Raw genomic sequence first — 15,816 nt, 5'->3', positions numbered from 1 at the left:
TGGCCCTAATTTTGTTTTTTATTTGTTTCGTGGGGTTCACAACCTCCAACGTGACTTTACAGGAGGAATCGTGCTGAGCACCACGATTGGGTTGCAACACCATCCATGTGGAGAAAAAAACGAATCTATGCATTCGAAAACTTAAGGGATGTCTAAGACACCCCTACAATACACCCTTGGGGTCATGGTACTCCTACACTGACCTCTTGTATGCTTTCCAACATTTAAAACCATCCCCCAGGATTGGCTCTGCTTCATAAAATGGTGGCTGCAACACTTTCTTCAGCTTGCGGCCAGCCAATTAGAGCATTCCTCCTACTGCTGGGGTTCACGCTGCCTTGCGTTAAAGTTGCGGACCCTCCTCGCCCCAATATATACAATTGAAAAAATCTTTACAAAATTACGCAACTACTGAACAAGTGTACACCAATTTACAAAAGTTCGCTTTTAGGACAAACAGCTACCTTTCTGCCAAATTTAGTGTAATTCCGTTCAGCAGTTTGGGCTGTAACCATGTATGCAGTTCCTATGGAAATGAACATGGAGAAAACACGTTTTGGGACCCACCATTTTCCCAGCCCCCCCTTGCCGGATCACACCAAAACTTTCAATACAGCAGCTGAAGTGAGCTGCAAACCACCTGGTGAAAATGTTGAGAGGGTTCATCAAACAACGCCAAAGTTATTGGAAAATGAAATAATATTCTTCCTATGGAAAATGAATCTGAATCTTAACTATATATATAAATATACATATATATTTACAAAGGTAAACTGAGACGAAAGTCTAACTTTACGACTTTTGGTATGCACAAAGGGCATTTACGAGTAGTAAAGTTAGACTTTTGTCTCAGTTTACCTTTGTGTATCGGGCCCCTAGTCTTTTATTCAAGGGAACGGCTTGGTAACTACTGAGCCACTTACAAAGTTTGAAGTCTTCTGCCCAGTGTACAGCGTCCACTCCACAGTGCAAGCTCTCACCGGTGAAGCAATGAAGGAGAGGGGGGAAGGGGGGATGGAGTCTCCCTGCTGACAGTCATTCTGGACTCTTCCCTCAATTATTAGAAGCTGTGCTCCATGCAGCAACTCACGTCATTCACTGACTAATGCAAGTACGACCACATCACACCTCCCACAAAGATCTTCAAGGTTACCACGGATGGTACCACATCTAGTTTACACTCATACAAGCACATCATACCATCCATCATAAAAGCTATCTCCATCTGACTGCAACCACACCACACGCTGTGCAACCTGATCAAACTGGAAATCCCCAAGGAATAAGATGCTCTAACAAACTGCAGAGGAGAACTAAAACATTCCTTTTCACCTAGTATTCCCTCTGAGCCTCTGTTCCGCTCTCCGGACTCTCTGATTTCACCCACGCCTTTACCTGCTGCTTTTTAAGTAGCTTGTACATGAACCCTTGTCTTACAGTAGACATCAGTCTCTAGCTAGCACAAATTGACTTGTAATTGGAGTTCCATGTAAAGCACTATACTGCCTCCTGGGGTTGGCTTGTTCAATATAAAAGCCCTGAATAAAATGAATAGGTTAAAATAGAGCATCTTTTGTTGAAAGATTCTGGAGCTTTGAAAAACTCCAGACTCCTGGTCACCGGGCCCTGCAAGTGCTTTGTGGAAAGTTGTTCTCTCTCCTATGAATTTTGTTTTCAAGATGAGACAATTTGGGTGGTGCCGAACACATCCAAAGGAATTTTGGTAGGAGGAGAAACCACTGAAGAGACAGTGAATCAGAAGCATGAGGTGTTTAGTGTGTTCTGTACTGTGCCTGCATGGATGTGATCACAGATAATTTAACCCATTGGGCTAAATTGTCACTAATGATCTTCAAACCAATTACATTTCTGGTTGCTGCACATATTTTAGTTCTCTAGAATATTTCTAACTTTTCCGGGGAGTATTGGAAGTGTGCTACCAACACTGCACACCTCATGCTAATTGCCTGAAATATCTTTGGTGCCTGCAACAGGATTTTTGTAATAGTGACCGGTGATATTTCCCAAAAACTCAGAAAAAGTTCCAAATATTGGTAAAGCATAATCATGGACTTTCTGTTCATTGCATACTGCATTTTGTCTAAAAGAGAAATTCTTTGATCTCTGCTGAGGCCCTCAATATGAGGTACTGGAATTCAACCAGAGCGATAACTTTCTATGGAATTCTGCCTGTTCAATTTTCTGAATGTCTCCAGGTCTGGAACGATGGTGCCCGCAAACTCCAGACCCGATCAATCCAGGCCTGGAGACACCAATCCCATTAAATGCTGAATGTGCTGTGGGCAGCAGCAGAGCCCAGCCTCATCCGACCCCTGCTGCAGTGGGCAGAAGCCTGACCTGACATTTTCCAGGCGCTCAGATAGATTGAGGAGGAAGTATCAGCGGTCTCCTCCCCAGAAGTGGGAACAAGTGCATGAAAAAGGCCTGGGAGTCATGCAGATCGTTTTATTCATTGGAATTTGGTGGTGGACACAGGCTGGAATCAGAGGTTCCACTCCCTTGGTATCCCCACTCCAAATTACGTCACCTTCATAGTGAGTGCCTAAATGGGGGAACCTCTGTAAATATGGAAATGGCTTTGGTCTGTCATTGTTCCCTAGTTTTGAGAATTATCCCTACTGCGGAGCATCCGTAAGCCTGTCGGTGCCCCAGTACTGTACTCCCCATGTTGACTGTTTCTCTTTAATGGCCATTGCCCCATGTTGGACTGTAGCATCTCACTCAAAACACTCTTGCTGTCCTTTTTATGTATGGATACATCATACAAAGGTGGACACAGTACTCCCTCATGACATAAGTAGAACATGGGCATGAGGCACAAATGTGAAAGAAAGTGCCTTTTTCATGTTTATAGAAGATTTCTACAGACAGAGAGGAAATCTAGCACAGGATTACACAGGCACCTCGGAAATCAAGGGGTTAAAAAGTCATCTACAAAATTAACAGTGCTGATGTGATGCTGTGGGAGGGTCTGGAGATGCATGTGCTCTATTCCATTCACCTCACACATGCTCCATCTCTTCCAAGATTAGTGTTTATGAGCTCATCCAGTCCAATATTCCTCTGTTGTTGCAGCTCTTTCAGAAGATGAAGAGGAAGAGTTTTATGACGAAGACTCTATCGAAGCAAGAACAAACTTCCCTGAGAGCTGGCTGTGGAAGACAGTGAATGTGAACAAAAAACACATGTAAGATTGATTGCTAAGTGTGGCCATTTTAATCTTTTATATTCCACTTCAAAGATCTCCACCGTTGTGCAAGTGTATGGTGACTAGTCAACAGCAATGTTGTCAAAGACAACACATTCGAACTATGACCTTATCGTCGAAAAACAACACCCCCACTGGCTCAAACTTTGCATTTAGAGGTCCTCGCCCATCGTCTTTGACAACAGCTTCTCCTTTCCAAACTGAATGGTGGCCATGATCAATGACCTGCTTGATGTGTAGGTGGTGTGCCTTGTATACTAATCACCTTCTAGTAACTTATCTTTGTCTACTGTAAACAAAAACCTGATCATTCTGGAATTGATGTATCCACACAAGGGAAGGGGCACCATTAAACTGTGTGTGTGTGTGTGTGTGTGTGTGTGTGTGTTTGTGAATTAACAATCCTCTTCATACTTCTCTGTTCCCCCATGTCATCACACCACCACTTTCATCTCTGAGCCACCATATTCTCCTCCACACCATTGCGTCCCTACGGTTCAGACCTCTTAAGAAAATGACTAAGCCTCAATGCTTAGATTAGGGAATCTCTTGATCATAAAAACCTTTTTAGACAGACTTCTTTTCAATAAGTAAATCAAGGATCTCTGTAACATGGTTCAACAGTCCACACACTTTTCTGTTTCTTAAATAGCTGTAAAGATTCACCAGCACAATGTGGAAAACCATCAGAATCATGCTTTGGGGCTACGCTTTAGTGGAAAGTGGATTTTTCCAGGTGCTAAGATCTGGAACTTCTGTAAAAAGCCCCCCTTTACCAAAAGCAACAATATTTCATCTTTTTCATCTCACTAATCTCTCCATACAACACCTCTCTCCATACCTGCTCCTCACCCCTCTCATTACTCTCAGTACTCTACTCTTTAGCTCTCCACTCTCTACGTCACCTCTCTCACTAGCTCAAGTCTCTCTCTATTTCACATCTCTCTCACTATCTCATCTTTACTCGACCACTTTCTCTATCTTGCTACCAAACCTAACAGTTTACTTCCTTATATATTCACCTCTCCAGCGCCCTTCTCTTTGAAACTCTTTTCTCACTACCTTTGTCATTCCCTCTCCTATTCTACTTCCACCACTTTTCCTCTATTATTTCCTTCTATATATATCTATATTTCTCCTATCACTCTCTGCATTGACCTCTATTTCACTCCACCTTCTTTATATCTCTTCTCACTTCCTCCCTCCCTGTATACCTCTCCCTACCTTATTTCTCAGACTTCACCTCTTTGTCTACCACACCCTCTATTTCCCTCTTTATGATTGCACTTCTTTCTACCTCAACTGCCTCTCTACTTAACTTTTCCTCTTTACCACACCTCTCTCTATCTCACCCTCCTTCTCCCTATTGAGCTCTCTCTCCACCTCACTTTAATGCCTTATCTGTGTAGCTAATTATTTCTACCAGCCTCTTCTTTATTCTTTCTCTCTGTATCTTTCCTTCTGGCTACTTCACCCTTCCCACTTTACCTTATATATCTCTTTTCTCACGTGTCTCTCTACCTCAGCTCTATATTTATTTCCGCGCTCTTTCTTTTTCACCTTCCTCACTATACTTCTCTCTTTACCTCTCTGTCCTTCTCCTAGTTCCTCTCATTACTTTTACTTAATCAATCAGGAAGTCACTGTCTAACAAGAGAAGTGTACATAGAATGAGGAGAGGATGGACAAGGAAGGGGAAGGGAATTAAAGAGAACACTCAGATTTCACCTGCTTTGATTCTCACTGTTGCTGCATGGATGACAATTGTGATGGGGTTTATTTGTGGTTATGAAAATGTTAAATTAATGCTACCTTTTCAAGTCGCGTATCCATAATTTGTATTTTAATACAATAAATCTGTCCACAAAACATCATCAAAGTCATTTTACCATGTCTTTCCTTTAATGGGGTGAATGTGGTTTGTTAGGCACGGAATTCTATATGAATTACAATTGCTAGAAGACAACAAATCTAGAGTGACGCACAAATAAGAAAATAACTTTATCATCACTTGTCCAAGATTTCTTTCATATTATTTGGCTGTGCTTTGTGTGACAGTTTCGTGTATTTCAATTTTGCTTGGCATCATGAGGGCTGTAATTAGCTAAAAATGGATAATAAATTCATACTTGTCCTTAACAGTGCCCAGAAAATGTCTTACTCGAAGCCCCAAAAATTGTTTAATATGTGTGATAATCTATCCCTTATGTTCTTAAATGTAGCGTCCTCTTCCCTTTTGCTCTCCTAGATCTGCTCTGCAACTTGAAATTCAAATTTCTAATTTATTTTACTTGTTGATTTGTTCCATCTACTTTTATATTTCTGGCAACAGCCAGACAGAAGGATCACTTTTACAAACGTGTTTCACATCCACTCACTACTACATGTGGCTGTCAGCACTCATTGCTTCAATCCCTACTACTGTTCCATGCACCCTCTGTTTAGTAATTCACTCACTCGTTCACTTATGAATACTTGCTTATTCATTCATGTATTCCTCTGCTCAGTCATTCGTTGTAGTAGTCATTCACACCTCCAGTCCCACATTCATTGTCTTAGTCCCACAGTCGTTCAGTACTCCATCCATTCACTCCTGGACACTTGTGCATCGATTGCTCCAATCACGTGCTCACTGCTGAACTCATTTAGGGCCAGATGTAGGAAGCCAATTTGCACTCGCAAAAGCTGAAATTCGCAGAATTTCAGCATTTGCGATCGCAAATTTGCAGTGTGCAATGTAGCACACAATGAGCCCCTCACAAAATAAGGAAGCGCATAATTTGCGATTCCCTACTTTGCGATTGCATTTAAGGAATCGCACATTGCGATTTCTTAAAGTAGCACAAATGAAAGTGCAATTTGCCTTAAGGCATCACTAATTACCACCAACTTGGTGGTAATTAGCGATTTCCTTTAAAAAAAACACTTTTTTGCTTTTTTTAAAGTGCCATGTGGCACACATTCATGCCCTTAGGGCATGTATGTGCACGACATGTGCACACATGCACATTTCAGGGGTGCAACAGGAGCCCTTGCACCCTTGAAATTGCGCACGCTTGTTCGTTGCAATATTCAATCACCCTGTACAGTTAATTTATGTACTCAACTTTATTTAATGCACACTCACAAATGCATTACTTTACTTAAGACATTACTCCAATGAATGCCTGAACGGATAAATATTGTGAATGAGTCAGCACATTATTTCATACATGCCCTCACTCGCCCATCCATTCATCCACTCAATAACTCGTTTTCTCATTCACCCACACATACACTAAAATTACTGGTCCATACAAAGTAAAATGGCAGACCTAATGGCTTTGCCAATGCTTGTTTGTTAGTGAATACAAACACAGAAAAAAGCAGCAGCTCCGCTCATGAACCATTGGTTTTCTACATCTTCACTCGACCTGCAATTCACAGGTGAATCCAGAAACGTCTTTAACGCTTCAGGGATTCAGTGAGCTTCCCAATACGGTGATCATGGTTCATTGTGTTACTGCACAAAATACTGAAATGGAAGCCACGGTCAGGCAAGGAAACACTGGATGTCAGAAATGCTGAAAGGTTTCACCTCTGCAGGGCTGTGGCACAGCAATTAGATACAAGTTCCAGCTACTCTCTTAGTTGCAGCTAAGAGTACAGACTAGATGCCCAAATATTAATTAGCTGGTTTTATTCCACCACTTTTAACTCCACCGAATTGTCATTTGACAAAAAATATTTTTCTTCTTCAAGTAACTTCCTTCACAACTTGCTGAAGAATGAAGTTATGAAATTTGTGTGACCGCACAAAATTGATTCTATACTGATGACCACAGCGTTTCATAAATAGCCGTGTCTGGGAGGTTTCATAAATAGCCTGCTGATTTCTCTGGTAAACATTTTTGCACAGTCAGCTCCCAAGTGTGAGTTCCCACACACTGCATTCACTTTGTACCGCACACAGGCATAGCTCTGTCATTTCTCTCCTTGGTCCTGCCTGAGATACTTGACCATAACTAGAGCCTGACTCTAGCATTCACGTTCCCTTGGGGAATCTGAGAGTATTCTTTGGTGTCAGTGGTAAAGCCTGGCACTGATTTGCCTACTTCTTGAATAGATACTCTGAACTGATCCGCGAATAAGGCTGAAATACTCATATTTTGGGCCCTAGTTTGGAGGACCACTCAAGTTCCTAGCCAGATATCTGTGCCACCTTTATTAACAAAGTCACTTTGTGCCGCAAATCAGTCAAAGTGATATGTCCTGCAATTTTCAGCTTTGCTCTGCCTAAAATGACTCATTTTATGCTCAAGCAAACACTGAGCGCCTTTTCTATGGGTAATTGTGTATCCAATATTGACAATGTCATGGCAATGCCCTACATTTTGAGATGTTCCAAAACAATGTGGACAGACAAACTGCAACCACATCTACTTAACTGTCTTCTGATGGAAGCACAAATCCAAAGTAAGATCCTCTGTATGACCTGTAAGGCAATCTGCGTTGAGGACTGGGTCAACCTCAGCAAGGTGAACTAATGTTCAAATCCTCTCAAGCCAGTCTAATCTTGACCACTAAGAAATGCAATACCATAGGATATCCTAATGTTAGGGAGATTCTGAGGATCCTCCTGGATCCACAACACCGCAACTTTGAAAGAGCCCACATCTGTCCCACCTAAAGATTAATTCACTTTCCTTTCAGAGTCCTCTCTCTTTTCCCACCTGGCTTAGATCCAGTATGCTCTGAAGCATTAACTTTCAGAGTGAATGCAGCACAGTACCATAGCACAATGCATACATGCATGCAGGCCTATTACATTAACCTCCAATTTGCTTCATATTCATAAATAAAACGAAGCTAAAATTGAGAACGTACTGCATTTATAATATATTTCTCTGCATCAGCACTAGTAGCATCATCTCCTCACCTGGCTATATTATTCAGATGCACAGATTTGTTTTTGTCATTTGCTTTATGTGTCTTACAGAGAAAATACATTTGTTCCTGACTCCATCACGACGTGGGAGATCCAGGCCATCAGCATATCCAACGGAAGAGGTGAGTGATAGCTGGTCATTCTGACTGCTCACAGCGCTATTGGGGCAAACTTTGCTGTCAATCCAGCAGATGGGAAGGCATATTTTTATAGCTTACTAGACTTAAGAGCAACATGCCTGACCTCTGAGCAAGTACTTTGATATCAGGCTAATCTCTTTAAGAAGGACACATTCCAAGATTCTATGTGTTGGGAGATTGTTTTGTGGATCCCATTGGAACAGAGCCCAATTCTTCTGTTTGCTGAACTAGTAATCCATAAACAACCCATTCTGCACAGTTTTGTTGAAATGTGGCAGGTTGGTTAGTTACTTCAATATCTCTCCACTACATTAGAAAGTCTCAAAGGGTTGCAATGGGCATTATGTCTAGGCTGTCCTGTTTTAGGTTTAAATCTATAATAACTGATAAAGCCCCACCGAAACGGAAATAGCCCTCACAAGTGTTAACATATAAACACCTAAAAAACACCTGCCGAACCACAAACTAAATGCCATTCAAAGATAGGAAAAGGAGAGTGAAAGAGTTTTTTATTTTCCCTGAAGGAGCCAATACCGAGAAATACTGGGCTAACATTATTCTGCTTGAGTTTTGTTGTTTAGGGATGTCTCAAAAATACTATTTCTTCTTTCCTTTGCTTTCTCAGTTTTGTGGTCTTTGGTCTAAAGATGCAGGGGTTAGAAGCATGTTTTAGGTCGTATTTAATGATTTTATAAACTGTAGAGAATCAGGAAATATCAAAATCATATTTGACATTTTGGCTGCGTTTGATTCTTTCACTGATAAGTAAAATGACTGGTTTCATTAGAATCTTCCCCAATATGTGCCATCACATTTACCTACACAGAATAAGTAAAAACCCTTGATATATCAGCCCCCCGTTTCTAGTGAGTCAGTATTGATAGTAGGTGAACTGCCAACATCTCAGGCTTTAAACATTCAATGCAAGGTATAGTGACAAGTATGTGTGAAAAGAGTGCTATCACCAAGCATCTGGAATAGTGGTGAAAACATGACACCAGACTTTTGGAAAACATGGAACACAATGTCATTTGGAATGCTGCTGCAAAAAGGTTATTTCCAAGTTCAACAAAGATTGGAGTAGTTTTGTTTGTATGGCAGTGATTCTACTACGTATATGAAAAAGTTGTGTGATGACCTGTCACAATCGATACCTGAGCTGAAGTGCTTCCCTGTAAGAGATCCTTGCCACCTGTTTGAGTTTGAGTTTAAAATATTTCTTAAGCGCACGTACACCGAGCGGTTTCATGGCGCTGTGAGGTACTACAAAATTCCCGAGGAACAGAAGAACGGGGTCACCTTGAGGGCATTAAGAAGGGAAGGCTTGGGTAAAAAGTAAAGTTTTGAGTGCCTTGCGAAAGAGTGAGTACTGGGTGCAGGATCTCAAATGGGCCGGGAGGGAGTTCCAAAATGCAGGAGCAAGTGTGGAGAGTTTGGAGCCTCCCCATTTTTTTATTCTAAAACGGGGACCCACGAGCAATTGTTGGGTGGATGAGCATAGCTCCCTGGGAGGAACATAGGAATGAATTTCGGAAGTGATATAGGCGGGGGCTGAACCGCACCGGGCATTGAAGATGATGCAGCCCAGCTTAAACTGGGCTCGTTCCTGAATAGGGAGCCAGTGTAGAGACTTGAGGAGGGGCGTGACATGGAGTGATTTAGGTAAATTGAAAACCAGGCGGGCCGCCTGGTTCTGGACCAGCTGAAGACGTCTCACGATGTACGCGGGCATGCCACAGTAAAGGGCATTGCCATAGTCCAGGCGGGAGGTAACCATCGCCAGGACTATGAGTTTGAGTGCGGAGGGGGAGAAAAACCGAGAGACTTTACGGATGGTACGTAGGGAAAGAAAAGATGAGGAAACGACAGAACTGACTTGGGAATGAAGAGAGAGTTGATCATTGAGGTTGAATCCAAGATGGAATGGGGGGGGAACCTAAAGAGGGGGGCCAGAAGAGAGAAGACCAAGGACTGGAGCAACCACCTGTCAGCACCAACTCTGTTTTGTCGGGGTTTAGCTTCAGGTGGTTGTGATTCATCCAGTCTTGGATGAAAGTCATGACTGAGCGGAAATTGGATATTGACTCAGGGGAAGAAGATAGGGAGAAAATAAGCTGGAGGTCATCCGCATAGTTGTAAACGGAGATCTCCAGCTGTTGAAGGGCGAAAATAAGAGGGGCAATATACAAATTAAATAATAGAGGGGAGAGGGAGGAACCCTGGGGAACCCCGCATTGAACTGCACGGAAATCCGCAGAATAATCACCCAAATGCACTGCTTGGGAGCGGTCAGGCAGGAAGGAGTACAGCCAGACCAGGGCCGAGCCCTCGATTCCCGCCGCTCTGACACGGGAAAGTAAGATGGCATGATCAACCGTGTCAAAAGCGGCGGAGAGATCGAGGAGGACCAAGGCCTGAGGATGGTTGATGTCCATGCCCTCTCTAAGTTTGTCAAGGACCGACAAGACTACGGATTCCGTAGAGTGAGCGGGGTGGAACCCGGCCTGCCTGGGGGCCAATACATTGTTCATCTCCACAAAGGTGCTCAGTGTTCTGGTTAGATGACGTTCCAGTACCTTCGCCAGAAAAGGTAAGAGTGAAATGGGGCAGTAGTTGATAGACACCGAGGGGTCAGCACCAGGTTTTTTTAAAATGGGTAGGATAACGGCCGATTTAAGAGGAGAAATGACAATGCCCTGTGAAAGGGAGCTATTAAGAAAGGTAAGGGGTGGCAGAACACAGGTAGAGTAGATTTGTTTGAGGATGTGTGCTGGGCAAGGATCTAGAGGGGAGCCGGATTTAACAAAAGGCAGAAGAGATAGGAAGGAAAAGAAGAGGGATGGATTCGAGGCGGACTGCAGCTGGGGGACACTGGGGGCTAACAAAGGACGGGGAGGGGAGGGGGATGTTGGCTTTAATAGCAGCTATTTTATCGAGAAAGAAAGAGTTGAGGGAATCACAGAGGTGCTGTGAGGGGGAGGGTTTGAGTGTGGCCCTGTCGGAGTATGCGAGGTCGTGCACAATGGTGAAAATCTCTTTAGGCCGATTTTCGGCGGTGTGGATTATGGACGAGAAAGAAGCCTTCTTAGTTATCAAAATAGAGTTTTTGTAAAGGGCCAAAAGGGTGATATAATAATTTCTAAGGATCGGGCAGTAGTCTTGCCGCCAAGAGCGCTCAGCCCGGCGGACGTTGAGTTTTTGAGCCTTCAGTTCCTCATTGAACCAGCGATTCGCGTCTTTAGAACGCCTAGATGAAATCCGCCTTAAAGGGGCGACTGAATCGCAGCCTGCTCGAAGCCACGCGTTGATGGAGTCCACTTGGCCGAGAGATGAAGCCCACGGAGGTCCGGGCTGTTAGATGATATGCTGAAAGCATCTTCACAATCTCAGAGATAATGAACTATGTTATTGACTTTATAGTCCATTTTGGTGCACTGTTTTGTTATGCGCTGGAACTAAAATGCAAATATTTCTCATTTTGTGCATCAAAGAAAGAGTCATTCCAACTGTGTCACTTAGCTGATGGTTCTCAGTTCAAGGGGCTGTGAATGCTATATTATCCATGTGGCAACTGTTTCCACAATTAATTATGCCAAAGGCAAGAAATGTGACGATCTATGGTCGCATAATGATAGTGATGTGAAAAAAAGTACACTCTACTGCATTCTTAGATTTTCGCAGGAAAACATAACTGTTGTAGTGGGCATAATAAAACGACTATAGTCTGAAAACACCCTTGTCTGCCAAGTGTTCAGCATAATCGGTGTACATGTGAAACATCTCCTTCAGAGTAGGCTGGGCGACACCATTAGTGACTTTGGCACTGCAACATGTTCCATATTAGAGTGCTTGCCACTTGGTAAGCAAAGCAATGTTGACAAGCATTTCAGGAACTTTCATTTTACAATGTATGAGAAAAGGCTTGCAGTGATGCATAGAAGTGTCCCTTCACCAACCATGGCATTTGAAGCCAATGAAACCTCACTGTGCTACTCTGTACAAGCTCTAGATCCCTTCCATAAAGGGGAATTTTCCCAGTAGATTCAAAGTGCTACTTCATTTTTACCGCTTCAATATCTCCGAGGGATAAGCGCCCAGTTCAACACAAATGTTTTCGAACCTCCAAAGAGAATCGCAATCTTTAGGTGCACCACTATTGGCATGGAAAGCTATGTCAGTGGCCAGAGTTAGCAAATTGTGTACTGGCTGTTTTGGCATTGCTCATCTCACGTGCCAATGTTGAGAGGGCCTTTTCACAGAAAAAAATGTACATGGGAAGGAACAAGTGAGCACACATGACCAAAGACTCACTGCAAAAGTATTGTATGGTGTACTACAATAAGTTTGATTTGCAAAAACGTATTTGGATCTCATATACGCTGTACACACACTGTCTATATACAATTGACTATCAGTGCAGAAAGCCAGCAATAATAAAAGCAAAAAGTTCCATAAATACTGGAAAAACACTGTTTCTGTTGTTTTTAGTGATGCGAAAATGTGTAGTCACTGATATCCACTGTTTTTAGGTCTCGCCTAGCGTTGAAGCGCGAATGCGCTGCCACCGCTTTGCGAGACATGCAGTATATACTGTAGTGTGGAAGCTTGGTGGAAGCTCCACCCACTCTCTGCCCCTTGACTTTTGTCTTAAATGCTGCCTTCTGATTGGTTTGAGGGTTGTTAGTCCCTCCTCATTTACCACTTGTATCCTTCCACGACTATTGGCCTCTTTACTCCTAACACTATTTTCTTTTAGGTCTCGCCTAGCGTTGCAGCGCCAATGCGCTGCCATCACTTTGCGAGGCATGCAGTATATACTGTAGGGTGGAAGCTTCGTGGAAGCTCCGCTCACTCTCTGCCCATTGGCTTTTGTCTTAAATGCTGCCTTCCGATTGGTTTGAGGGTTGTTAGTCCCTCCTCATTCATCATTTGTATCCTTCCACGGCTATTGGCACCTTTACTCCTAACACTATTTTCTTCCCTGTCTCCTCACCCCACCGCCCCCTTCCTCAGTCTGTGACTTCTCACCCTCCCCCGCCCCCCTCACTCCCATTCGTGTTTTCTTGCCTGCCGGCACTTCCGTTTTCATCTTTATTATTGCCACCTCGAAATATGCAAGTTCAAGATGCGTGCTGTACAAAAACTTCTCGTGTTTAATGAACTAGATTTTAATGTTACTCTAAATATAATAAGACTCTAGGCAACATTCGGGGTATGCATGGCAACTGACACCTCTTAATTCACAAATTGCATTGTGTCGGGCGGGAGGAGCGGCAGTGTTTTAACTTAAGCTTAAAACGAGCACTTTTAATAACTTCCTCGCAATTCAGTGCTATAATCTTGTGTATTGAGGTGACGCACTAAAGAAATGCACTTTTTTTAATTCTGAAGAGACATTATCGCACATTTACATCATTTTTACTGTATGATTAACATGCCGATCATTTTCACAGCACGCCCACTGGCTCATATACGCTTGGCTCGTCTCCGGCTGTCTCTACCTGCTAATTAATATATTGGCTCACGCACCTCTAACAAAGAGAGATGAATGGATACATGATTGTGAGCCCAGTAGATGGCAGAGAAATAGACTGGTGCACACAAACAGACAAAGTCAGTCTCCATTGCCTCATATGTGAATCATCACTTTCAAAAACCTGGAAATCTAACGGCAACTCCTGCATGCCCCAACCTCATCCCCCTCACCTATTCTTAGCAGAAGCGGCAGATTCTGAGCTGTGCCCTGCTGGTGCAGAGGAGCACGGCAGAGTCTGTAGAAGCGCTGGGATCCCTAGCCTCTCTGGGCAGGTACCTAAGCCTTCCGGGTGCCTTCACACTCAGGATAAATGAATACATTTTGTTCTGTGCTTTAGTCGCCCCTCTGTGAGCACTGACTGTTAGATGGAGCTCTGTGTTAATAAACACATTCAAAGAGGTGGTTGTGTACAAACATGCAACAGCCACAATACCGTACGTTTTGAACGTGTAGTTAAATACCTGCTCATCGAGTACCTCATTGGCTGATCATAACATGGCACCACCAAAATTACATTTGGACACATTTGCTCACCTGTAAAACACTCCCTTCTATGGGTCATTTAACAACTCATGGCTTTGGGGTTAGGTAACCTACTTTGGATGCTGTGTAAAAGAGTAAATACAAAAATGAATGCAATGAAACTAAGCAACCAGTACTGTCTAAAACACTGTGAAAACTGACACGCATTCTGGCATTTTGTTTAGTTGATGTCGATTTTCTCATAGATGCGAGTAATATCTTAATTAAATCTGCACACTTTTAACTAATAGCACCGGGCGACTTTTAACAACTAGACAATGAATACATTTTCATGTAGCCCCGAAGCCCCCTGCCCCCTTGGCTAACTTTATTGCCTCCCCCAGTTTGGGGGCTAGCCAAGACGCAGGAGAGTGAGTCAAATAGTCTAGAAAATGAAAGAGAAACCGGGATTCGGTTCCATGCTCCGATCCCGATCGCGTTGGTTAGTCTGTAAGCACTACTTTTATTAATGAGTTTCGCATTAGTAAAGCACCACGGTGTGCATGTGTGTCGACACTTCACCCATGAGGTACGTGGCAACCAATTGTTGACACAATCCACACTTTGCGTCTTTTTCAATATATTTATTACGAAGTGCAGGACCTTTCCAAGGGTTTTTGCACACTACATACATTCACTCCAAAAATAAAACATGTAGTTAAAAACATTGCCATTTACAACGTCAATAGCTCTAACTCACAAATGCGAGACCTATTTGCATTGCATATGCTTGTTTTTAAGGTATTGAAATCACTTGAAAACACTGAAAAAAAACACCAGAATTTACCAAAAATAGAAACTGAAAACAGAAAATCCTAATTGTGTCTTTTCATTGATAAGGCTTGTGGATTCAACATCTCATGGCAAATGATTAGCGGGTTCAAGAACCCATAAAGCCCGACTCTAGCTCTAGGCTGTAATTACCTACCTTGACCTCTTCTTTTCTTGCATGTCTTGAACCCATGGAGCTCGACTCTAACCTGTAGGTTTCACCACTATGCCATGACTTCTTAATGAATGCAGTAACTAATGCATAAATTCCTGCCTCAAGTCCTGTGCTATTCCACACCACCTACCTCACAGCTTGAATTGTAACCCATCCATTCATAGCTAGAGTACAGAGTAACTTCTACTATACTCCAAGTTTTCTTCACAGCTAGAAAGTCAGCACTAGGCTAACCAACGCCTCCACCCTAACAGTAAAGGTGAGTACACATGGACTTATAACTTATCCTTCAAAACCAAGTCTAGAGCCATGGACCTCAGAATCTCAATTGAGCTCTCACTGCTGGTTACACCTCCTCTCTCTGTCCAATTAAAAAACCACAGACTTCTGTCTCTAGCCCACACACTCACACTACTTGCCCACACCACTTCCTTTAAAACCCTGAGATGCTTTCGCCACCACCCCACACATTTTCTTTGAAGCGCTCACAATTATGCCACAGTCTGTCCAAACTCT

General features: G+C 42.9%; 1 protein-coding gene across 1 annotated transcript in view; it reads left to right on the top strand.

The window, feature by feature from the left end:
- The window catches only part of LOC146869372 (complement C4-like), a 536,657-nt gene that overhangs the window by 285,194 nt on the left and 235,647 nt on the right, over positions 1-15,816 (top strand). Inside the window, exons 18-19 of the mRNA XM_085599650.1 lie at positions 3,097-3,208; positions 8,208-8,278. Of these exons, the coding sequence (XP_085455776.1) occupies positions 3,097-3,208; positions 8,208-8,278 (183 nt within the window). The remainder of the gene's footprint in view (positions 1-3,096; positions 3,209-8,207; positions 8,279-15,816) is intronic.

The sequence above is a fragment of the Triturus cristatus genome, chromosome 1_1 (assembly GCF_964204655.1).
Source record: "Triturus cristatus chromosome 1_1, aTriCri1.1, whole genome shotgun sequence".
Taxonomy (NCBI): Eukaryota; Metazoa; Chordata; class Amphibia; order Caudata; family Salamandridae; genus Triturus; species Triturus cristatus.
The sequence above is the reverse complement of the archived record's forward strand: the minus strand, read 5'-3'. Positions and strand labels throughout refer to the sequence as shown.